General features: G+C 37.4%; 1 protein-coding gene across 1 annotated transcript in view; it reads left to right on the forward strand.

The window, feature by feature from the left end:
* LOC139759433 (uncharacterized) overlaps positions 1 to 25,663 on the forward strand; it is a 108,762-nt gene extending 83,099 nt beyond the window's left edge. Inside the window, exon 18 of the mRNA XM_071681543.1 lies at positions 980 to 25,663. Within this exon, the coding sequence (XP_071537644.1) occupies positions 980 to 1,015 (36 nt within the window). The 3' untranslated portion in view covers positions 1,016 to 25,663. The remainder of the gene's footprint in view (positions 1 to 979) is intronic.
* Positions 25,664 to 26,697: the final 1,034 nt, after the last annotated feature.

The following is a 26,697-nucleotide window of genomic DNA, read 5'->3' on the forward strand; positions in this document are numbered from 1 at the left end:
CAATGTTATATGGTTGCGAGGCGTGGGCTATAGATACAGTTGTGCGGAGGAGGGCAGATGTGTTAGAAATGAGATGTTTGAGGACAATATGTGGTGTGAGGTGGTTTGATGGAGTAAGTAATGAAAGGGTAAGAGAGATGTGTGGTAATAGAATGTGTGTGGTTGAGAGAGCAGAAGAGGGTGTTTCGAAATGGTTTGGTCACATGAAGAGAATGAGTGAGGAAAGATTGACAAAGAGGATATATATATGTCAGAAGTGGAGGGAACGAGGAGAAGTGGGAGACCAAATTGGAGGTGGAAAGATGGGGTGGCGATGGGAATGAATAAAGGCAGCAAGTATGAATTATGTACATATGTTTATATTTATATGTCTGTGTATGTATATATATGTATACGTTGAAATGTATAGATATGTATATGTGCGTGTGTGGACGTGTATGTATCTGCATGTGTATGTGGGTAGGTTGGGCCATTCTTTCGTCAGTTTCCTTGCGTTACCTCGCTAACGCGGGAGACAGCGACAAAGTATAATAAAATAACCTTATGTAAGAATGATATGCATTTGCTATATAAAAAAAAAATTTTCTGCCTTAGCAACACAGAAATTATTTACTATGCCACCAAGGTATTTTGATGGTTAATTGACCAGCTGAGTTGGAAAAATTGGGCGAAGGATGTGGTAACATTGTTTGACTTGCCAATGGTTACTTTTTGAGTCACTACTTTGCAATCTGTCATGCCTGGGAGTAGTAATTGCCTCAGACTGTACTTGGCAGACTCGCTGTCAACTGTTGGAGATGTCCCATGCCAAAAATGGCAGTTTAGCTGTCAATGGGTTAAACATGTTTCTCTTTTAGTAATTATTTATTCTGAAACTTAAACTTGGATGTGTTTATGCTTTCACTGACATTTTTGAAGTTTCCATAAGCGGTGTGCAAGTAGTGGTATTTATGATTAATTTGTCTGTTGATGTTTCCAGGGAATACAAGCCAATGATGGTGAAGGAGCAAGTTGAAGATCACATAAAATTCAAGGTAAAAATTTCCTGTACTGAGCATTGTGGTTGCCACTGCTATTCATCATGACATATGAGATTTACAGTTTGGGAATGATTGCCTCTGAAAAGACTGTCTTGTTATGTACAGTTGACAATTGCTCTTGAGGTGAATCAAGAAGAAAAGAGAACTTAGTAATACAGAATATGAGGATTTGTATTCCTGGCAAGTAAGTTTATACACCAAAATATATTATCCATTGGAATTATTGCAGCAATCTTACAATAGGTTTGTTGAATGTAACTTGTTAATGATTCATAATCACAACAGATTTTTAAGTTTTCTGATAAATTGGAAAGATGATTAGAATTGCATATGTAAGGAAAAAATTATCATGCTGTAGAGAAGAGCATTGTTTAGAGAAAGGTAATTACTTCATAAGGCCAGTTAAGTCAGACAGTTATCCACACAGATGATGAAGTTGCTATGTGGAGCAAGTGAACTCGGTAAAAGTTTGTAGGTGCCTTGGAACATTGTAGAATGTGTCTGAATATTATACATTGTTATTGTATATATTTTTAACAGAACTCCAGATAAGAGGAGTTTATCATTACACACTAAATGGTTATGCAATATGGTTTATTAAAACTTACTAACAAATGAAGTGTTTAGAAAAGAACAGTGTTACCGGACTCCACCTGCTTGAGGTTACTCAGCAAGTGAAAAGTCACCTTTGATGAGGCTGTATCATTGTCAGTTGACAAAATGGGAGTGTTCAGTCTTGTCAAAGACATTCTTAATTCAAGAGAATCCATCCTGCACCTGCTACTGAATGTAGTGCAGCCTTGGAGCTGCAGGAGCCCCGAAATGGGGGGTCCCAGGGTTATATCCCAAGGACTCCCTTCATGAAGGGGTCCTGGGGTTGTATAATGATAATAATAGAAGAGAAAAGGTGGCATTACATTGTAAGCCATGCCATGTATGGACATTTGTATTGCAAGGTATTTATGAATACATATACTGATACTTAGGTATATATGTAATTATATGTAAGTGTATGAACACATCAATGCACATTAAAGGGAGGGTTTGAATGTGTGTGTGTTTGTATATATATGTGATTGTCTATTTCGGATTACCTATTTGTTTCTCTAGGAAGGGTTTTACACATGCAGGGCCCTCATCCCTTAACCTCTTTTCTATCATTTAATCATTTCCATTTTTTAATGCTCACTGAATTCACTTATCCTGTTTCATGTTTGTAACATTTCAGCACTGTAGAAGCACTCCTTTATGTCATTTCTAATGCATTGGTTATTTTCTTTTTGTGTTCTCTAGTCAATATATTCCTCCCATGTCAGAGAAATATTCATTATGGATATTCTCATTTTGATATACTGTTTTGAATACAAGCCAATATCTTTTGTAAATTTCTTTAATTTATCTGCTAACCATGAGTATCAGTAATTTGCTTACTTCAGTTTGATAACCCAAGCCTAGCTGCAAATTGATATGATATGTGAAGCCACATCACTTATAGATTTTATTTTTAGTTATTTACTGAAGTATGTTATCCATATTGAGATACTAATTGAACCCACAAGTCAATTTCATTTCTATAGTATATCAATCGCAGTATGATGACCATATTCTGGCCCTCACTGAAGTGTGTTCTGTTTCTACATTCTGTATGTGGTCTTGAATTTCATTTTTTGTATATGTTGGGGTTAGGTCTGTCAGCAATTTCCTGAATGGAAAGTAGTAAAGGATGCAAGTCAGAGCTCTCTTTCAAATGTGTTACAATAACCAGTGGTATCCAGCAAGGCTCTGTTATAGGGCCACAACTGTTCATGAGTTATATGAAAGACCACTTAGAACAGTGGCTCCCATACCCAGGGACGAGACCCAAGTGAGGGTGGCTAAGTTGTTCCTGATAGTCGCGGTAAAGGTCTTAGGGTGGAAAGTATATTTTTGGCAAAAATTATGAAATATTAATATTATACAGTGTCTGCAAAAAACCTTGTCTGCCCCCTGTGTATTTTCAAAGGTGAGTCGCACTTATGTTTTGGTACTTTGTTGTCTCTCTTTTGGCCTTGATTACCATCTGCAGATGTCTGGGCATGGAACTGGCAAGCTTCCTGAAGTATTCTAATTCAAGGCACTGATGATGTGTTGCAGGAAGCAAGCTTGACTTTCATCTGGTTCCAGCAGTTCTTGAATGGATTAAGTCTGGGGAGTTTCCAGGCCACTCAAACAGTTAAATATTTTCTTTTGATAACTAGTTCATCATCTTTTTAGCTGTATGAAAGAGGGAACTGTCCTACGTAAAGTGATCATGCCCATAAACCTCATCAAAGGAAGCAGGTGGTCCTCTAGCACTGTAATGTACTGCTCTCCATTAATTTTACATAAGAAGGGCAACCCTTTTCCACCCGTTACAATAGTAAAGCAACCCCAGATCATCACTATGGGTGTTTCTGTCCTCTGTGAAACAAGAGTAAGACATGTTGGTACCCTCCGTCCTCCTCTCCCTCCACTGCTTTGACTGTGCACACTTGATGCAATTTTCTGGGAAGAACATTAGCTTACTTCAGTCATTGCATTTCTTTCCAGGTGCAAGTCGTTTGTGGGAGGGAATTTGAAGGTCCTTTTGCAGGTAATATTGAATGGTTCTTTAAAAGAAATTTCCTAAAAGTTTTGGATGGCGTTTCTAGAGTTTGGTAGCTTAAATATAGGTTTGCTTTAATGCTACTCATCTTAGGGTGTTTTTAGTAGCTCTTCGGTTTGCTTCAATACCACTCATTGTAGGATGTTTTTAGTAGCTCTAGAACTCTTCCTTGGGCAACCAGGGATATGTTTTGGTGATGGGATGATGTCAAGGAGGCCTTGAGCACTGGCAAGCAGCCATTTGCTCATGTCTTTTGAGCACCCAGTGAGCCTAGATATCTCATATTTTACCATTATATTCGTGTTTCCAGGCAAGAATATGGGCTTTCCTTTCCTTAGAAAAGTAAGAGCCAATCATCTTGAGGAACAGGTGAGAAAAATACAGTGCCCAGAAGTGAAATTCCCAGCATGTAGTGGCAGCTAGGAGGAGTAAAGAAAAAACATATTTCCCTCAAGATTGCCTTGGGCACACTAAAGTAGGTTGCTAGTCTCAGTAACCAGATGAACAATGATCTCAGCTTGAGAGTGCTTGTAACCATGATAAACCATGGCAACGTTTTGCTTTTAAAAATATATGGGGGCAAATGATGTTATTTGTGGACACTTTAATTGCATAGTGAAACTGAGTATGAATGATGCCTCCATGTATACACGAAACATGTTCAATCATGTCTGATCATACTGTTTTACCAAGCCATCAGTGTGAATGTGATGTCCAGCATTCATCCCTCAGTACCAATGTTGCCACATCTGAGTATTCAGTGGAATACTGGAGATCATTAGTTATTAGAAACAAAGTAAGTTTTTGCTTGCATCTTACCCATTAAAGCTGATGTATGTTTGTATGGCCTTGAATGGGAAAGTGTGGTAATTGGCAAGAATGTGTATGACCTTGAGCAGGGTAATGATGCCATTACCCCATTCAAAGCCATATGAACATATATACTTTTGGATGTTAATGTGCTGAGAGGTGCAACTGGAGGGATGTCTGATCATTATTTTGTGGAGGCGAAGGTGAAGATTTGTAGAGGTTTTCAGAAGAGAAGAGAGAATGTTGGGGTGAAAAGAGTGGTGAGAGTAAGTGAGCTTGGGAAGGAGACTTGTGTGAGGAAGTACCAGGAGAGACTGAGTACAGAATGGAAAAAGGTGAGAACAAAGGAGGTAAGGGGAGTGGGGGAGGAATGGGATGTATGTAGGGAATCAGTAATGGCTTGCGCTAAAGATGCTTGTGGCATGAGAAGCATGGGAGGTGGGCAGATTAGAAAGGGTAGTGAGTGGTGGGATGAAGAAGTAAGATTATTAGTGAAAGAGAAGAGAGAAGTATTTGGATGATTTTTGCAAGGAAATAATGCAAATGACTGGGAGATGTATAAAAGAAAGAGACAGGAGGTCAAGAGAATGGTGCAAGAGGTGAAAAAGAGGGCAAATGAGAGTTGAGGTGAGAGAGTATCATTAAATTTTAGGGAGAATAAAAAAGATGTTTTGTAAGGAGGTAAACAAAGTGTGTAAGAGGGAGCAAATGGGAACTTCAGTGAAGGGGGCTAATGGGGAGGTGATAACAAGTAATGGTGATGTGAGAAGGAGATGGAGTGAGTATTTTGAAGGTTTGTTGAACGTGTTTGATGATAGAGTGACAGATATAGGGTGTTTTGGTCGAGGTGGTGTGCAAAGTGAGAGGGTTAGGGAAAATGAATATGTAAATAGAGAAGAGGTAGTAAAAGCTTTGCGGAAGATGAAAGCTGGCAAGGCAGTGGGTTTGGATGATATTGCAGTAGAATTAATTAAAAAAGGGGGTGACTGTATGGTTGACTGGTTGGTAAGGTTATTTAATGTATGTACGTCTCATAGTGAGGTGCCTGAGGATTGGCAGAATGCTTGCATAGTGCCATTGTACAAAGGCAAAGGGGATAAAAGTGAGTGCTCAAATTACAGGGGTATAAGTTTGTTGAGTATTCCTGGTAAATTATATGGGAGGGTATTGATTGAGAGGGTGAAGGCATGTACAAAGCATCAGATTGGGGAAGGGCAGTATGGTTTCAGAAGTGGTAGGGGATGTGTGGATCAGGTGTTTGCTTTGAAGAATGTATGTGAGAAATACTTAGAAAAGCAAATGGATTTGTATGTGGCATTTATGGATCTGGAGAAGGCGTATGATAGAGCTGATAGAGATACTCTGTGGAATGTATTAAGAATATATGGTGTGGGAGGCAAGTTGTTAGAAGCAGTGAAAAGTTTTTATCGAGGATGTAAGGCATGTGTACGTGTAGGAAGAGAGGAAAGTGATTGGTTCTCAGTGAATGTAGGTTTGCTGCAGGGGTGTGTGATGTCTAATTTGTTTATGGACGGGGTTGTTAGGGAAGTAAATGAAAGAGTTTTGGAAAGAGGGGCAAGTATGCAGTCTGTTGTGGATGAGGGAGCTTTGGAAGTGAGTCAGTTGTTGTTCGCTGATGATACAGCGCTGGTGGCTGATTCATGTGAGAAACTGCAGAAGCTGGTGACTGAGTTTGGTAAAGTGTGTGAAAGAAGAAAGCTGAGAGTAAATGTTGAGGGTTGAGGGTCAAGTCAATTGGGAGGTAAGTTTGAATGGAGAAAAACTGGAGGAAGTAAAGTGTTTTAGATATCTGGGAGTGGATTTGGCAGCGGATGGAACCATGGAAGCGGAAGTGAATCATAGGGTGGGGGAGGGGGCAAAAGTTCTGGGAGCATTGAAGAATGTGTGGAAGTCGAGAACATTATCTTGGAAAGCAAAAATGGGTATATTTGAAGGAATAGTGGTTCCAACAATGTTGTATGGTTGCGAGGTGTGGACTATAGATAGAGTTGTGCGCAGGAGGGTGGATGTGCTGCAAATAAGATGTTTGAGGACAATATGTGGTGTGAGATGGTTTGATCGAGTAAGTAATAATAGGGTAAGAGAGGTGTGTGGTAATAAAAAGAGTGTGGATGAGAGAGCAGAAGAGGGTGTTTTGAAATGGTTTGGTCACATGGAGAGAATGAGTGAGGAAAGATTGACCAAGAGGATATATGTGTCAGAGGTGGAGGGAACGAGGAGAAGTGGGAGACCAAATTTTAGGTGGAGAGATGGAGTGAAAAAGATTTTGAGTGATCGGGGCCTAAACATGCAGGAGGGTGAAAGGTGTGCAAGGAATAGAGTGAATTGGAACGATGTGGTATACTGGGGTCGATGTGCTGTTAATGGATTGAACCTGGGCATGTGAAACGTCTCGGGTAAACCATGGAAAGTTCTGTGGAGCCTGGATGTGGAAAAGGAGCTGTGGTTTCGGTGCATTATTACATGACAGCTAGAGACTGAGTGTGAACGAATGTGGCCTTTGTTGTCTTTTCCTAGTGCTACCTCGCGCACATTTGGGGGAGGGGGGTTGTTATTTCATATGTGGCGGGGTGGCAATGGGAATGAATAAGGGCAGACAGTATGAATTATGTACATGTGTATATATGTATATGTCTGTGTGTGTATATATATTTATACGTTGAGAGGTATAGGTATGTTTATTTGCGTGTGTGGATGTGTATGTATATACATGTGTATGTGGGTGGGTTAACGCAGGAGACAGTGACAAAGCAAAAAAATAAATAAATAATTATTTTAAAATAGCACTTCTGCCTAGTCTAGAGACACTACTGTATCTTTTCCAATATCTGTAGCTCTCTAACTATAGTCCCTTAACTATCAGTTGGTCCATTGTTTAAGCTAACATCATTAACGAAGATCCAGAATAACTTGGTGAGTGGCTTTCAAAGAGGTAAATATTTGTAGTAATGATGTAATCACCAACATACTTTAGCAGGTGAAAATCTCCCTTCCTCACTGACAGTTCCAAACTTCCATAACAGAAAGCACACAGTTGCAAAGCAGGAAGTTGATAGATATAAATCTGATGTATTTTTTGGACGGGAAGATATTACACTGTTTATAGAGGAAAGGGGAAAGAAGAGGAAATATTTATCAGGATATTACTTGAGATACAATTTCTGTGTTAAAAGGAGAAACATTAGTAGCCATAATCAAGACATAAGGGAATGACGAACGTACATAGTTATATTGGAGTTTTCAAGCCATGAGGTAGTTAGGCAGGTTGAGGCACTTAGGAACATAGCCAAATTCAAGTGCTAAACCGAGAGAAGAGATGGAGAAAAACAAAGACTACATTCTGAAGGCAAATAACAAGACACCAAATGAGACGAGAGCAGAACCACTCTACTCAGGAATATTAGGTGATGGTAATATCAGACTGAAAGTAATGTATACAAATGCAGATGGATTAGTAGTAAATGTTAATGAGTTGGTGATTAAGTATTGCATCAGGGAGAGTGCACCAGATGGACAACTTGTAGTGATGGCAGTATTGTTGGAGTTGTGTTATGTCCAGAAGAGTACATGATAGTAAGCAGGAAAGAAAAGACAAAAGAGGCAGAAGATTATCCCACCTGATAGGAAAGAATTCAAGTTTCAGGAAATTGTGGAAGGTGTCCCATTTAGATAGTACATTATGGGAAGAGTAACTGTTGGAGGAAGTGCATTGTGGTATTACATGCCAGGTATCAGCAAGGGTAGCTGCATTGTGAACCAGCACTTCAGTGGTTGTCAAGTTTCACTTGTCTGACCCAGTTAGCTGTCTTTTCTTTCTGTCTCATCCACACATGGACTGCTGGCATTCTGTGTACAAACCTGTAATCTATCTTTGTCACTCATAACACTTTACAATGCTTAACTCACTCAGCTCATTCTTTGTAACTTCAGATTTTCTTACAGAGAGTGCCTTGCGTTAATCCTGCCCTTTGGTAAAATGGTTGGAGCAATAGATAGAAGTAACAAAGTAGGAACATTATGTTGGAGCATTAGGTAAAAACAGGTAGAATTAGTAGGTAGGAACAGTAGGCAGGAGCATTAGTAGGTTGGAATATTAGGTAGAGACATTAGATAGAAGTAGTTGGTAGGAACATTAGTGAGGAGCCTCTGGAATTGCTGCAATAGAGTTTGCCTCTGCCAGTGGTTTGTTAAGAGTGAGGCATTAAAGGCTAAGATGCAGATCTGAAGTTCATCAGTTATGGAAACTTTTGCTGTCGCCACCTCCTTTAGGGAGTTCCTGAAGAGAATGGGCATCAAAGATGTACATAGAATTACGTAGAAGTGCTTATAATATATACATCAAGTTCTCTCTTAATTTGGGGTTTGTTACCCAGAAAGATAAGCATAAATTGACTCACTTAAAGAGCAATATATTATGTATATTTAATAGAAAAACATTCCAGGATCTTGAACACTCTTTCATAGTAGATCTAGTGTAAAGACCCCTCATTAAATAAACAGTCATCTAACACTATAAGAAAGACATGGAAAGAAATGATAACACATGTATTTCCTTAAATACTGGTATTTATGTGTAATAGATTGGCAAGTGATTCCTTGCAACTTAGCAGAGCTTTAAAACATATCTTACGCTTCCATCTATAAGCTGTTTTCTCTATTATTATTCTTAATATGAATATGATTTTAGCTCAGCCTACTGAAGACAGATGTAAAGTAAAAATGTATGAAATACAGATGTAAAGTAAAAATGTTTGAAAGACAGATTACCAAATCATTTACCAAATGTGAATTTGAGTTTTGTTGTGGGTGCTAACTTCCCCATCTTGCTTGTTTCTCCATTTTGCTAGCTCTTCCATGTACTGTGCCACCCTTTTCTCCATTATTTTTGTAAATATATAGATAAGTATTAGCTCATGCTTTAAGTAAGAAACCTAGTGAAGAGAATTGTGTAGAAAAGATATATGAGAAACCCAGTTTACCAAAACAGTCGTGAGTATAAGTTCATTGTTTTGCCACAGAGGCTAGGGTAGCTCCATGCAATAGCAGTATTTGTATGCGAGGTAGTGCCTCGACATGTACAACCCATTATTTCTGTTATCTTTTTTGATATTTGAATTTTTATCAGTTCATGAGCTAAGTAAGAATCAATTGAAGAAAGTACTATGTAGAAAATATTAATAAGAAATGCAGTTATATCGTTTACTGAGATTGCTCGAGTTTTTCCTTGTGAGCATGTTTCAGGTGTGATAGATCTGCTGCACCATCCATTTTCTCCATTATTTTTTTGAATATCTAAATAAGTGAGTGAGTGGTTTCAGGAGAAGGTTGGTATGCAGCAGGGGTGTGATGTTACCATGGCTGTTTGATTTGTTTATGGATGGGGTGGTGAGGGAGCTAAATGGAAGGGTCTTGGAGAGAGGGGTGAGTATGCGGTCTATAGGGGATGAGAGAGTCTGGTAAGTAAGTCAGTCTTTGCTTGCTGATGACACAGTACTGGTGGCAGATTTGAGTGAGAAACTGCTGAAGAAGTGCTGGTGCCAGATTTGAGTGAGAAACTGCTGAAGATGGTGACTCAGTTTGGGAGAGTGTGCAAAAGGAGGAAGTTGAGACTAAATGTGAATAAAAGTAAGGTTATTAGATTTATCAGGGTAGTGGGACAGATTAGCTGGGGTGTGAGTTTAAATGGAGAAAATTTGGAAGAAGTGAACTGTTTCATATACGTACATGGGAGTGGATGTGGCAGCAAATGGAACATGTAAGTGGAAGTGATTCATAGGGTGAGTGAAGGGGCAAATGTACTGGGAGCATTGAGGAATGTGTGGAGGTCGTAATTGGGGGGTGAGAATGGTATTTTTGAATGCATAGTAGTCTCAGCAATATTGTATGGATGTGGGGCATAGGCTACAGATGAGGGTGTGCAGAGGAGGTTGGTTGTGTTGGAAATGAAGTGTTTGAGATTAATATGTAGTGAGAAGCGGTTTGATTGAATAAGTAATAAAAGTGTACAAGAGAAGTGAGGTAATAAGAAGGGTGTGATTGAGAAAACTGAAGAGAGTGTGCTGAAATGGCTTGAATGTATTGAGAGAAGGAGTGGGGAGAGGTTGACAAGAGAGGATATATTTATCAGAGGTGAAGAGGAAAAGGAAGGATGGGAGACCAAATTGGAGAGAAAAATATTTTGAGCCGTCAGGGCCTGAACATGGAGGAGGATGAAAAGTGTGTAAGGGATAAAGTGAAACGGAATGATGTAGTATACAGAGGGCAACTTGGTGTCAGTAGACTGAACCAGGACATGTAAAGTGGCTAGGGGAATATGGGAAGGTCTGTACGACTTGGTTTTAGATAGAGTGTTTTGCTTTTGATGCATTGTGCATTGTACATGACAGCTAGAGAATGGATGTGATTGAATGCAGCCTTTCTTCAACTGTTCATGGTGCTACCTTGCTAATGTGAGAAACAGTGGACAATTATGAAAGAAAAAATTTAGATAAGTAGTTAATGAATTAGGTGAAAACTTACTGAAAATGATTGGAGAGAAGAATAGTAAAAAAAACATAATTTACTTTATCTTTCATTGAGTTCATTTCACAGCATAGGCAAGGCTAGCCGACCTGCAGTCAGGAGTGTTCATATGCAAGGCAGTATTTCCATCTTTGCAATTCATTTTCTGTTCTTTTTTGAATAAGTTAATGATTGTTAGTACATGAACCAGAAAGAATTGTGAAAAATATAATTTACAGTATTATGAATTGAATAATTTGAGTTTTGCCTTGTTTGCTCTTGTATTTTTCTAGATCTTCTATTCACTGCATCACCCGTTTTCTTCATTATTGTTGTGAATATTTAGTTATTAGTTCATGCATGTGGTAGAAACCTACTGAAGAGAATTAGGAAGAATAAACTATATGAAACGTACAATTTACCTTCACCAATCTCAAAGTATAAGTTCAAAGTTTTGCAGTGGAGGCAATCACAGGCATTCATGTGATAGGTCATAACTCCATCTTTACAACCCATTTTTCTGGTATTCTTATGAATATGTGAATGATCAGTTGATCATTAGTTAGGCAAGAACTACTAGAGAAAGCAATGAACAATTTCCTTCTGAGGAGCAATTACGTAAGCAAGAGATGCAGTGGTTTTGTGGAAAAGAGTTCATACCTAATGAACCTCTTAAAGATTTCTAAGAAGTAGTGAGCTATGTTTTAACAGAGGAGAAGACTGGGTTGATTGTTTGTGATGGATTGCCAGAAAGCATTTGACACTGTGCTACCTGGGAGGCTGATAAAGTAACTGAATCACCTGGCAGAAATGAGGAACACATCTTTGATAGATGGAAGATTATCTTAGTGGAAGGAACAAAGGATACATATCATAGGAGCCTTCCGGAAATGGATTAGGTCACAAATGGAGCACTGAATGATTCTGTTCTGAGACTGTTACTCTTTTTAGTCTCTGTGAATGACTTGCGAGATGATGCAAAGGTTATGGAGGAAGTGAAAAGAGAGGGGAATTGCATCAACTTAAAATGGGACCTAAACAGACTTCAAGATTGGTATGATAAATTGGTGATGAAATTCAACCTGGGTAATTGTAAAGAAAGGAGAATGTGGTATAGCAAAAGAAGACCTTGATATGAATATTTTCTTGCTGAAAATAAGCTACAGGAGTCTTATGTGAGAGAGACATGAGTGGATAGTATCCCTAACATGTCAAAGTTCTACCCTAGGAGAATAGTTAAGACCAGCTGTGGTCTGGCTAAAATTAAGATTCCATTCAAGAACATGATTAAGAAAATATTCATCAAGATATTCTTTTAACACTAGAATATGCTTCTCTAGTTTGGTCGGTGCACCTAAAGAAGCACAAAGAGCCAATAAAGTTCAAAGGAGGGCAACAAAGATGATACCAGAATTAAGAGAGCTGAATTTTAGGGAAACACCAGAGGCTTTGGCTTTGCCCTTCATGAAAGAAAGAAGAGTGAAGGATGATTTAATCACTAGCTTTAACTTTTTACGACAGATAGATGATGTACATTGAACAGTTCTTCAAAATATGTAGGGTTAAAACAACCAGAGGACATAACATGAAATAAAGTAAGAAGCTTCTAAACAAGATGGGAATCATGAATGTGGTATATGAACTGAATTAAGTGAATGAGGAAAAAGTAAGTGCAGACATAATGCAGAAGTTTAAAAAGTTGTATGATAAAGAAGGTTCAATAAATTGGGACCCACAAGTGTAAAACCCTCTGTGTACAGAACAAATAGGCAATTACATACACAAGTGTTTTTTTTGCATTGGTTAGCTTTGTCACCCACAGACAGGGAAGTCTGCATGCAGTGAACCAGCTATTCATCCTCCTCTTTGGGATTTACTGGTATATACTTGTTTGTATGAATGAGGATAAGATGCAGGGCTATATGTGTTTAACATGTGTTTAAAACCCTCTCTCCCAAATACACCAATAGTAGTCACACTGTATATATGTAAATGTTACTGGACTCTGCCTGCTCAAGGTTACACCACAAGTGAAAAGTCACAAAGTCATGTTTGCAAGGTTTTATTATTAGGAGTACAGTCTTGTCAAAGACATCTCTCTCCTTACTAATTGAAGTAGTGCAGCCTTGGGCTGCAGGAACCTTCAGATAGGTCCTGGGTTACACCAGGACTCTTTCATAGAAATTGTTCCTGGAATAATTATGGTTTTTATTATACTTGATTGCCATTTCCCACATCAACAAGGTAGTGCCAGGAAACAGACGAAGAAAGACCCATCCACTCACGTACACATATATATACGGCTACACACATATGTATTTATTAATTTGTTATACTTGATCGCTGTTTCCCATATCAGTGAGGTGGCACCAGGAAACAGATAAAGAACGACCCAAGTACTCCTGTACACATATATATACATAAACGTCCATACACGTACATATACAGACACATACATATACATATCAACATACATACATACATATACATACACAGACATGTACATACATACACTTGTACATATTCATACTTGCTTGCCTTCTTCCGTTCCTGGTGCTTCCCTGCCCCACAGGAAACAGCATTGCTGCCCCCTGCTTCAGCGAGATAGCGCCAGAAAAATCCATAGACAGATCCATAGACAGGTTCATGTTGCATATATATAGAAATCACACGTGAATGGACACATGTACACTTTATTTCTCAAATTGCCACAAATTCATGAAATCCTTTTTTTTCAGGAATATTTTTGATAGCATCAAGAATACATGAGAAAGAATACTTCCCACATATTCCCTTTGTGTTGTAGAAGGCAACTAAAATGGGAGGGAGTGGGGGGCTGGAAATCTTCCCCTCCCATTTTAATTTTTCCAGAAGAAGGAACAGAGAAGGGTGCCAAAATAGGATATTTCCTCTAAGGCACAGCACTCTGTTCTTAACGCTACCTTGCTAATGCGGGAAATGGCAAGTATGTCTGGAAAAAAATGTGTGGAAGTAAAAAGAGTGTGGTTGAGAGAGCAGAAGAGGGGGTGTTAAAAGGGTTTGGACATATGGAGAGAATGAGTAAGGAAAGATTGACAAAGAGGATACATGTGTCAGAGGTGGAGGGAACAAGGAGAAGTGGGAGACCAAGTTGGAGGTGGAAGGATGGAGAGGAAAAGATTTTGAGGTATTGGGGCCTGAACATACAGGAGGGTGAGAGGCATGCAAGGAATAGAGTGAAGTGGGACGATGTGGTATACCGGGGTTGACGTGCTGTCAGTGGACTGAACCAGGGCATGTGAAATGGCTGTAGGGCTTGGATGTGGATAGGGAGTTGTGGTTTCGATGCATTGCTCATGACAGTGAGAGACTGAGTGTGAACGAATGTGGCCTTTTTTTTTTCTGTTTTCCTTGCGCTACTTCATTGATGCAGGGGTTGGTGATGCTGTTTCCTGTGGGGTAGGGTGGTACTGGAAATGGATGAAGGCAAGCAAATATGAGTATGTCATATGTATATATGTATATGCCTGTATATGTGTATATGTTAATATGTATATGTACGTGTATGTGCATTTATGTATATATATGAGTGGATAGGTCATTCTTCATCTGTTTCCTGGTGCTATCTTGCTGATGCGGGAAATGGCAATCAATTATAGTAAAACAGATAATAGATACTTTTATGAATGTGAGTGGATGTGTCTTTCTTTGTTTCCTGGCACTACCTCACTAACATGGAAAACAGCGATCAAGTAGGAAAATGTATATGTATATAAGTTAAGTAATTCCCATAAGTAATACATGCACACACACACACACCTCTTGTAAGTAAGCTGATAAGAAACGTTACTTCTAACAAAGGAGGTGATATTGGGTATATTTGTGCCTTGATTACCGTAGTACCTCAGTGTAACATGTGGTCTATAGCAAGGCAGTGTACATATGTACTTTGTAAAGATGTCAGTATGTGAACAGAGTGTATAGCCTGTCATTACATATAATGAGTATAAGGAATGTAAATTGTACAGGTGAGTTTGTTTTTTCTGAATTGATTAATTAGTCATGTATCAAAATAATTGACTGACATAAATTTTGTCGCTGTTAAATCGGAAAGACGCTTGGCTGTTGTGTGTCTGAATGAGAGAGAGTCATGTTATTCATTGATCTTAATCCGTGTACAGAGTGACATATTGTCCTGTATTTTGATTCTGAGCTTCTTTGAGGAAATGCCTCAAAGTACTAAATACCATCCCAAGCCTGTGATGATTAATTTATATGGAATGGTTTTTGTTTACAGGTGTATGTTTCTTATTTAATGTGGCTCTCTTACTTTGTGGGATGGTTGAAAAGAGGTAGCATTAAAACTTTTTTCCTTCATTAGGCGTTCCCAAGCATTTTTTAAAGCTGTCTTTGCACACTGAATTACCTTGCAGGTCTTTGTCCATTCATGTGTCTTGTTTAGTTTTTTGTTGTTGATGTATATGTACTTTATTATGAAGTAGGTATTTTTATGTGATGAATTGTGAAAGGAATACATGACAAAGTGCAAGGTAATAAGCAGTTTTCCCATTGCACTTTATATCACATTTTTTCACCACATTGAAAAGTAAATCTATGCAGCCATTATTTCTACTGTTGTCATGAGAAATGGTATCTTAAAGGTACCTGTAAGTCACAGTGCTGAATTTTGGCTGATTTGGTTTTAGACTATTTTTGATACTTTTTTCTTGTTTATTTGACAGATCATGATATTTAGCTCTCACATCAGAGTTTTGTATGATACATGTATTAGCTACTGATGAGGTATTACCACATGCACCACTGTTAGAAATACTGCTTGCCAACTTAGTTATTACCACATTCATCACTAAGAGTCTGCTTAGCAGAAACCCAAATAGTTACTAATGTCTGTAAGTCCTACAGCAGTTATGATGTGAAGAGAACTTTATATTTTCACTAGTGAATATCACAAACATATTTTTGATAAGCTGAAAAGCAGAAAAGCTTCTTTGAAATTTTTCAGTATGTTGTTAAACAAAGTGGTATCATCTGTTGCATTTAATAGTTTTGCATTTAAAGTTGATAGTGTATGATAGGTAGCTGCCACATTAAGTTATACATTGAGCAAAGCAAATGCAGTAATGTTCACAATTTGCTTGTTGAATTTAAGGTTAGAGATAAACAAAATTTTTAGTTGAAATCTGTCTGCAAGGCACAGTTGACTGTGGAAGTTATTCATGTACTTCAAGAAACCGAAAAATGGTATTTTGTATATATACTGGTAGTGCAGGTGAAGAATCACACAAATGGTTGATTAGTCTTTAAACTGATGATTTAGTTTTATAATGATATGGGGATCTTTAGCTTATGTCTTTAGCGTAGAGCAACAGCTAGATTACAAGATATTCTGTTGTCTTGTTATGAGATATTCTGAAAATTTGCATAAAACTTTACGTATTTGCTTGTTCTCTTGATAAAGATTAGAATAGAAACATATGTATTACCTGAGTCTCTAGAAATGTTTGATATGATTGTAAATTCCAGGCATGCAAAATATGTTATGCAGTGCTAGCACATGAAATGTAGATAAGTAATATGGCAGTTTTTAAATCAGCTAAATTTCTCACCAGTCAGTATATTCCCATGAGCATCTGAGAAAGCATTTGCCTGTTAGGTGATTAGAATACTGTTTTACTCCGAAAATGAGGCTTATCCGTGAGGATTCACTCTTTTGACTCATAAAGTATATAAGGCTGATTGATGCTTATTCTCAGGTTTCACTGACTTAAGCATCCAGCCCTATAATGTCATGATGCAAAAGTATGTTGCGACTGAACAATATTATGCTCCACTTTATCAACACTTGCTAGTGCTTTTTGAACCTTGCTTGATGTTGATTGCAGTGTCTTTACATTTTTTCTGACCTTGTGATTACAAGGCCGGATGGGTGGGTTTTCCACATGATGAACTACAATTTTTTTTTTTTTTTTTTTTCATCATGAGAAGTAGGATACTTGAAGATAGTGCTGATGTCAACTGGATGCCTAGAGTTTTTTTGTTTTTTTTTTGTGTGTGTGTGTGTGTGTGATTTTCCCCTTTTTTTTTTCAGTATGTTTATAATCTTTTGGTTTTGAGTAAGGAGATATGACAACGGTAGCTCAAAGTGACAAAAGTGGGAGCATCATTGATTTTATATGTAGAAGTGTATGAATCATGATTCTTGCTTGGAAGTATGAATGTAATAACAGACACTTAATTGCATGTACTTATTCATCTCAGAAGAGGGAATTTCTTAAAAATTAGTACAGGCAGCCAGGGAAACTTCACAAGTTCACATAGTTTGTGCTCCCATGCATATTCGCTTAACTTTTCAGCCTAGAAGGCTCTAACTTACTTAGAGTATGGGTATCCTTGCTCTTGTTAATATTTTGTGAATATCTTTTGGAGTTATGATATTAAAATGGTTGTTCTGGAGAACTGGAATTACATATAGCACAACTTATGTGGCCAAGTCTTTCAGTCATGCAGATGATTGCCCCAAAACATATTCTTTACACAAAAAATTATTGATACTGAGCTGTATTGGAGAGGCAAGGGTAACCATTAAGTTGTCCATTCAAACTTTCTGAGGAGAATAGGAAGTCATTATGAATCCGGCTTTACATAATTGTACTCTTATCGGACCAAGACCACTTTAAGGAATGTTTCAGAGCATGTCAGCAAATGGCAGATGTTGTCCATGTTTGATCCTGTTATAGGCCTCAGTTTCCAGAAATGGATCAGATAACTTCCATTTTGAACTTTGAAATGGATTATTACCATTGTATTCTTTGGATGATCCTTAGGCTGGTTCTTCCATTCTTTGTGTGGAATGTTCTGTCCCATCTGATCCAAAAATGAGAATTGGCTCTAATTGGAGGAAAAGGGAACCTTCAAATAGCTTTTCTGTAAAATTGTATCTTGTTACATGGTGGAGAGTGTCTGCCAAGTGATATGTTGGAGTTTGACACCAGGTTTATTTTTTCAGTCTTCATTTGGTTGAAAATAATCTTTTCTCTGCAAAGATGTTCCTGAAGAAGTAACAACAGCCTTTTTTTATAGGAGATGCCCGAGATCTTCTGAAAGATACCATACTATGTTGGGGGGAACATAACTCTTTGTAACTTATGATGATTTTAGTATCCTAAGTAATTTTGATCCTAGGTTCTGCACTTTTTTTTTTTTTAGTTGCCACATTGTCTCCACTTTTACTTGAAACATCTGCCACATTTTAGTCGACTTTCATTGCTTAAAGAGTTAGAGTTCATAAAATCACTTTCCACAGGATCCATAGATTGATAATTTTTATCAGGTAATTCAGGGTTTTTTCTTTTGTTGGAGACTAAAGTCATGGGCAAAGGTCAACATGAACTCTGGCCCTTGATTGAAATATAAAGAGGTTAATGAAAGGGAGAAAGAAGTGACAAGAAAAAGTATTTATGAATTTTGGGGGAAGTGATAATCTTGTCTTTTTAAAAGAGCCAGGACATAGTGATTGGGGAAGACTTGAGTCAGTAGAGAGGTCCACAGCTTTGAGGTGTAGGGAAAGAAACAGTTATCAAAACGGCCCACCCTTGAGTTGCCAATGGCGACTCCGTAATTATGTGATGCAGCTGCTTCCAAGTATAGTCTGATCTAGGTAGTGGTGGGGGCACACATCCCTTCATCATGAGGAATATGTGAAGCTAGACTTGATAGAAAAGATTTTTCAGCTTCCTCTTGAACAGTTATCAGAACCTTTTATGGAAGCTTTGGTGCTTAACTTGCATTTTAGAAAAAAATGTAGAATGAAAGTTGCAGCTCCTTCTAGGAAGGTGAAATAATCAGATACTTTTTGCTTTTTACTTTTATGAAAATCCTCAACTGTTGGAGTTCAAAAGGCTTTAGAATTGACAAAACATGTGTAAGTGCTGGTCAACAGCTTTTCAGTCAATAGTCAGATCTCTTTTGAGCTCAGGGAAAGAAGTTCAGGTAGTTTATGAACATGCTGAGAAGGCATCTTGAATAATCATATAAAGAGTTTACAGGATGGTTTTCTTCTAGGCCCTTTAGGAATTCATTTAGAACTAAGGCTCTGTTGCTGCAAAAAGCAGCTCCGTAAGAGGAAAAGGCATAGATTTAAAACAGCTTTTCATGGGCTAATCTTTCTCAAGCCACAGGTTTTTAGAAATCAACTCCAAAGCCAGGTGTTTTCAACAACTCTTGGAGTCTTAAAAGTTTGAAATTTTTTTTTTCCATATTATTTTAGGTTCTAACGTGAACATGGAAAAGTTCTTTCAGTTTTGGGGGCAAATTTATCATCAAAAACCTAACTCATATTTTTTAAAGGAAACAAAATGGTTTCTTGTATATTTGACTTGTCTTGATACCATTCCATAATGGAGACATGGACTTGAATTTTAGATGGTCATTCTCAAGGCAGGGGATGATACCAAACTGTGACATGAGAGACTCGACTTTAGTTTGTCCAGTTGAGAGACTTTACTAAATGAACTTGGAGAGTAGTTCTGGAGAAGTAAAGATTTTCACGTCAGGTGCTTGTAGTTCTTGTGCTCAAAGTGAGCACCATCATGCACATGGCGTACATTTGATTGAACACTGAGGTTCTGGATGACCTTCTTGCAGGCCTCATGGGTTATTATATGCTCATAAGCCTCAACTGTTGCCTTGTGCTGCTGTTGATTGGGGATGTTCCGTGTACACATTGTATTTGCAGGCTTCTTGAAGAAATTTCCTCATTTTCATTAGAAACTGCAAATGCATCAATGATTATATTACTGATGCTGACAAGGTCATCTTGAATCATTTGTTTCCAAGAGGACTTAAACCTTTCTGATTTATTTATTGTCTTGATACCAAGAGAAATTCCTTTGTGACTGTTAAAAGCCACATTTGCTTCTTTTTTTTCATCTATGAATGATTTATCTATCAAGTGTCTAGGTAACTTAACCTTTTTTCAATGTTTCTCATCAAATTTTGTGTGTCAATGAAGTTTCAAACCAATACTCAGGATTTGTTTTCATTATTCCTGTGTATCCCTCTATTATATAGTAATGACATAATATGCTGATAAGGGTTGCTACATATTTTGTAAGTATCTTGGCCATTTAATTTCATGATGGCCAAAGGAGTGAATCCTCATTGGTACAATCTCATTTCAGTGGTAAAACATTTGTAACCCCCATCAAGTATTATCCTAGATGCTTATAGGTTCTGCCTATGGTAGAAAAATAGTTCATCCTTCGAAACCTACTTCTTTTAAGACTTTTGAAGAAGATATATTGGTGAATGAACAATCTTAATGACCAATGAAATCCATTTAGAAGTGAGGCATTGTATTGTTAAAAGGCTATATTTTTTCTGCCTTCTCTTTTGCTGTTTGATGATTTGATGTGGATTTAAGGCTTTTGATGGCCCATTTGATATTATTTTTAATGATGTAAATTCCAACTCAAACTTGAAAATATTTTTTCCTATTGTTTTTTAATTACAATCTCTTACATAGAATAATCATTTGGGATTATCATGGTTCTGCCCAATGAATTGATTTCCTGCTTAATCTTGATGCTTGAATACGTATGGCACAGGCTAAAAACAGATTCCTCCTCCTTTTCAGGGATAAACTAGCATACAGAATTCTCATGTAAAGACTTTGAGCATTGTAGATGCTTCATAGAGATTCAGAAGTTTAGCCTTCATAAAGTGTATTCATCTCATGGGAGAAGAGAGTACACTTAACATACTCTTAGATTTCTGATTGAAAGTAATATTTTGCCCCTTACTTGTGTGTTGCATAGATTAGGGAAACCAAGAAAAGATATGGACATGGAATTTTTTTATTGATTGATGATCTAAAGAAAAATTTTTAGAATGGTATTGCTTTATTACATGTGTCAGGTTTTGATAAGGAAATAATTGTTGCTATTTATCATTTTTTCATTGCAAGATATCAAGCAGATTGCTTAAGTTGTGATTTTCTTGTCAGACACTGTTTTGGACTAGAGGATATAGTAACAAAAAAAAAAAAAGTAAAAGATAATATAATAGCCCCCAAACCAATACAGTACAGCTAACAGATTTCAAACTATGTAAACAGATCTGTCCATATTCACCTGGTGTGGCAGCACATCAGCTTTAGACTTTTCAGTCCTACAGCAACCAAAATGCTTTTGTCCAGCCTCATGACCTTATTAAAAAAGAGAACAGTCATTTGAAAGCAGTATAGAGAGGCAAGTGCTGTCTGGTATTTATGTAGGGTACATCCTGGGGATGCACACGTTCTTCCCATATTAGTACAGTTTAACTGAACCCTGTCTCATTAAGGAGGCATATTTTGGGGTCAGAATATACCATATCCCCTTGATATGTTTATTATTTCAATGTTAACTTTCTGAAAATGGTGGAATAAGGGAATTTGCAACATTTTGCTCAAAACATTACAGAATTTATGGTAGTGTATAGTTTTAATGTGTTGTCTTTTATGACAAACATCAGTCATCTCTTGTTCATTCAGAGTGCATGTAATGCTTACTGAGGCAACCATTTTTTAGACTCAGAAGAAGTTTCTAACAGCTTAATTTCCAAATGTAGTTGTGGATGTTACTGAATTCTACTTGGTTGGACTTGTCAGGCATTTTATGAAAGTCTGAGTACCATTTAAGAATTAGTATTGGGTTCTGTGATTGGAATTTCAAATTTTGAAAAGGGTTTCTAATCCTCAAATAATTTTCAAGGAACCCTACAAAAAGAGAAAAATAAAGATAAGACTTTTTAAGTGTAGTTTAAGAGACAGAGTTACTGATGATGATTTTTCATTTGATCTGATTTTTTTTTTTTATCTTCAGTTCTGTAAACTTAAGCAAAATTAAAAAGTAGTTATATTTTTGTCTCCTTTGGTAAAAGATACATAAGGAGAGTCAGAGTGAAAAAGTAATCATTATCAACTGTTTGGTTCTCATCTCCAAAGTTTGTGATATGTTAGAAAGTTAACATTATATAAAGAATGAACAGTTATAAACTGTCTGGATTTGTGCAAAGACCATTTCTTAGTCTTAGTGCATGTTCTGTGAAGACCACAATGATACTTTTTTCTTGTTATGATGCATCACAAGTTCATAATATTATTTTGATTTTCTATCCATAGGGGAAGTGTATATCTTTCTCATAGCTCCATTGAGCCTGTTTCCTGACCCATTTGCTTTTTCCAGAATAATGAGGTTAATGAAAAAAAATCTTAAAAGAGGTGTAACAGTAAATTGATTGGAGTGTTGTAGCATTTAATTTCCATTTTCAAAGGCTTGAAAAATCTGTATTGTAGCACATAAAGGAAGTTTTTATTTCTTAATGGGCTTCAAGATTTTACAAATATCTTTCAGCCAGCTCATATGCTCATTAAAAGCAGCAATTGCTAGACTTGGTGCAAGAAGCTTTGTCAGTGGAGTTATTCATCAATAGATAGTAGGAGTCACATTGCAGTTCTGAATAATGTGGTTCTTATGATTTACCTAGGAATGTTGAAGTTTTCTGCTTTAATTATATTTTATTTTATTATACTTGATTAGCGTTTCCTGCGTGACTGAGGTCGCATCAGGAAACAGACAAAGATACATCCACTCTCTTACACATATATACACACATTATGTTCATATACATATATATGGCAATAGTTCACAGTTGAAGAATGTGTGGAAGGCGAGAACATTATCTCAGAAAGCAAAAATGGGTATGTTTGAAGGAATAATGGTTCCAACAATGTTATATGGTTGTGAGGCAGGGGCGATAGATAGGGTTGTGCGGAGGAGGGTGGATGTGTTGATAATAAGATGTTTTAGGACAATATATGGTGTGAGGTGGTTTGATCGAGTAAGTAATGAAAGGGTAATAGAGATGTGTGGTAATAAAAAGAGTGTGGTTGAAAGAGCAGAAGAGGGTGTATTGAAATGGTTTGGTCACATGGAGAGAATGAGCGAGGAAAGATTGACAAAGAGGATATATGTGTCAGAGGTGGAGGGAATGAGGAGAAGTGGGAGACCAAATTGGAGGTGGAAAGATGGAGTGAAAAAGATTCTGAGTGATTGGGGCCTGAACATACAGGAGGATGAAAGGCGTGCAAGGAATAGAGTGAATTGGAACGATGTGGTATACCAGGGCATATGAAGCATCTGGGGTAAACCATGGAAAGTTTTGTGGGGCCTGGATGTGGAAAGGGAGCTGTGGTTTCTGGTCATTACACATGACAGCTAGAGACTGAGTGTGAATGAATGTGGCCTTTGTTGTCTTTTCCTAGTGCTACCTCGCACACATGCGGGGGGGAGGGGGATGTCATATCATGTGTGGCGGGGTGGCGATGGGAATGGATGAAGGCAGCATGTATGAATATGTGCATGTATATATATGTATATGTATACATATATATGTATATGTTGAAATGTATATGTGCGTATGGGTGTTTATTTATACACGTGTATGTAGGTGGGTTGGGCCATTCTTTCGTCTGTTTCCTTGCACTACCTCGCTAACGTGGGAGACAGTGTCAAAGTATGATAAATGAATAAAAAATAGTTCACAGTGGTGTGTGTGATTTAGTTATCTGCATGAATTTAAAAACTTTGCAAATCAGAGTCTTTCATAAGCACTGTTAGAGGACTGCTTCATGAGATTGGTTCAGTCTTCAAATTCTAAGGATTTTCTAATAGTGGATTCTTCTCCTGAAGGTTAATTGCTCTCTTGCACAGATTTTAGGAATTCTTTTTATGAAAGCCATCGTACCATGTTACTAGATGTGAAGGCAGTTTACCAGTGTTGCAACACTCGCTATATTGCCAAAGAGAAAGGAATGGTCATTTTCTTATGTAGCATCTGTGCCTAAGCATATCATAGAAACTAAGTCAGTATGGAATTAGTCATTGATATGTGATATGGATCATGAATTATGGAATCACTATACAGTATCTCATATCCACAATGTAGGTAGGCTGATTCAGCTGTGAAATAATTTCTCATTTAAAACCTGTTGTAAGAGTGGAGGTTTTGTATTTTTTCCTCTCCAGAATTGGGGGTCTATTTTAAGAAGGCCTTTTATGCTACAGGCAACATTTATCAGATTTGTTTAATTCATGGGCCTTAGCCATAGCAGCTAAATGGTCTGTATTTTGGACTGGTGTCACTTGAAATCATCATCATCTTTTCCATTTTCTTTGTTGGTTTTAGTATAAGATATGAATTTGCACAATTGATATATTGTACAAATTGATATCTTCTTTCAGTACAGACTTGCCTGGATTTGCCTGATATACACACAATTACTTACACCAGAGTCATGATACTTTTTAAATTCTACCAAATCCTAGGAAATATATGTTAATGTATTAAACGAAGTAAGATTTTATTTTACCTAAATTCCGTAGAAAGTGAAATGATTTTCAAAAGAAAGATTTTCAGGATGTATGTGCTAATAATGGGGTAAGGTGAAGGGGAAGACTAAAGTAGAGATAGAAGGATAGAGTGGAAAAGGTTTTTAGTGATCAGGGCATGAACATAAGAAGGATTTAGTGGAAAAGGTTTTTAGTGATCAGGGCATGAACATGCAGGAGGGTTTGAGGCATTTTACTAGAAATGTGGTAGTCTCATCAGAGACCATGATTGCATCCCTGATAATCAGGCATCTCCTGTTATTTACACACACACATACCTGTTGGTTGAAGTGATCTAGACTGCATAGTGTAAGGGCTGTCTTGTGCGATAGTGGAACGATTGGGTCTGAAGCCATGGTTTGTTGGTGAAAGTGGGATATTTTGCTTCATTCTGTTGTGGATCAATCTTTCAAAGAGTTTATGTATTGATGACAGGAGAAAGACCCTGTATAGACAGTAAGAGGAAGGGGAGTTGGATGCTTTGAAGGGTTTCTGGAATGGTAATATGTTAGTAAGCATCCACATTTTAGGGGCATTGTTGTGTAGCCAGGAGTGGTTGAAGATATTTGTAAATACTTAAATTGCAAGTGGGTCATAGTGTTTTGTGTGAGAGAGAATGATTTGTTGATGGGGGTTTTAATTGCATTGCATGTGTCACTGGGATTGAAGCTTCAGGTGGATGATCAGATGATTTAGGATGGATTGTGTATAGGGTTTTCATGACTGCCTTGTTTATGGGTGTGGTTGGTCTGTGGTTGATTTCTTAATAACATTTCATGAGTATGTATGTGTTCTTTGGAAGAATGGATTGGGTCAGAAGTGTTTCATATGTGGGGGCAGAGTTGGTGCAGAAGTGATTCTTCTTTAACTTGTGCCAAAGTTGGTTGCTGTGGGTTTTTGGTTTGTTGTCCTGGGAAAAATTGATAGTCGGCTGTTTGCTTTTCAGTGATTGGGTTAGGGATGGTGTTTTTTAAATTTTGATAAATCATGTGATCATTTTTGGTGGTGAGCTGTTTTGTCTGAGCTGGTTACTTTGTTTTATTAAGTCTACAATATGTGGAAAGTTTTCTGGGTTTATTGATGGTGATTTAGTGGGAGATGGCATTATTTAAGGATGGGAAATCACCTTTAGTAGTGATGGAACTTAGTTTCATTAACTGTTCAAATACTGACTAGTCTCTCTCTCTCTCTCTCTCTCTCTCTCTCTCTCTCTCTCTCTCTCTCTCTCTCTCTCTCTCTCTCTCTCTCTCTCTCTCTCTCTCTCTCTCTCTCTCTCTCTCTCTCTCTCTCTCTCTCTCTCTCTCTCTCTCTCTCTCTCTCTCTCTCTCTCTCTCTCTCTCTCTCTCTCTCTCTCTCTCTCTCTCTCAATATATATGAATAAACAGTACTTTTCTTATAACGTAAGCAATAATTCTATTGTTTTTCTTCTTCAAAAATACAAGCACAATAGTTTCTGTATTCTAAAGCCATCTAGATTTTCATTAGTTAGTGTTTTTTTAGGAAGAGAGATTGGGAGCTTATGTAATATACTTTATGCTTTAATGGTGATATATGTGGATGAATGAGAATTGGGAGATTTTTTCTAGTTATGACAGGAGAATGAGTATATCTCCTACAGGTAAGTGGTGATGCATATTAGTATCAACAGATAATGGCAAATTTAGAGTTCATGATTACAGAATGAGTTTGAAAGCTTCATTGTATGTTTTGTAGACAAAAGTTCCCTGTCTTTTAGTAGTGCTCTTAGGTAGAATAGCCAGAAGTTAAGGTGCTCCCATCTTGTTGTCATGTTGGACAGCAAAATGAATCTTTGCTTTCACAGATTTTGAATTTTTTACCACTGTTTGTTGTTAATTTTTAGTAAGAGTTTAGTGTCACCACATCACTTTTCTGAGCTTTAGAAATGAATTTCACCCAGAAAAATGATAAAAGTTATAGTATCCTCAATTTGATGTGTCCAGGCTCAGAAAATTTCTTTTGAAGAAAACTTATTTTTCATATTGAGTATATGTATTTGATGTTGAATATATATATTTATGAAAGATGCAGAAGAAAGTAGAGAATTAGTATGGTCATTTAGATCAAGGCTTACTATATACCAGTAGATACAGATTCAAGATTTCCATTTTAGAGAGTCAGTAGAATTAGAGCATGTTTGTGTTTGTGAGGATGTGAATGTTTGTGTACCTTTATGTTTATGTGTGAGAGCAAGATGGAACCTTAGACGTGCGATGAAAGAATTGCAAAATTGAGGCTTTAGCACAATGGGAGC

Source organism: Panulirus ornatus, chromosome 33 (assembly GCF_036320965.1).
Source record: "Panulirus ornatus isolate Po-2019 chromosome 33, ASM3632096v1, whole genome shotgun sequence".
In the NCBI taxonomy this organism is placed as follows: domain Eukaryota; kingdom Metazoa; phylum Arthropoda; class Malacostraca; order Decapoda; family Palinuridae; genus Panulirus; species Panulirus ornatus.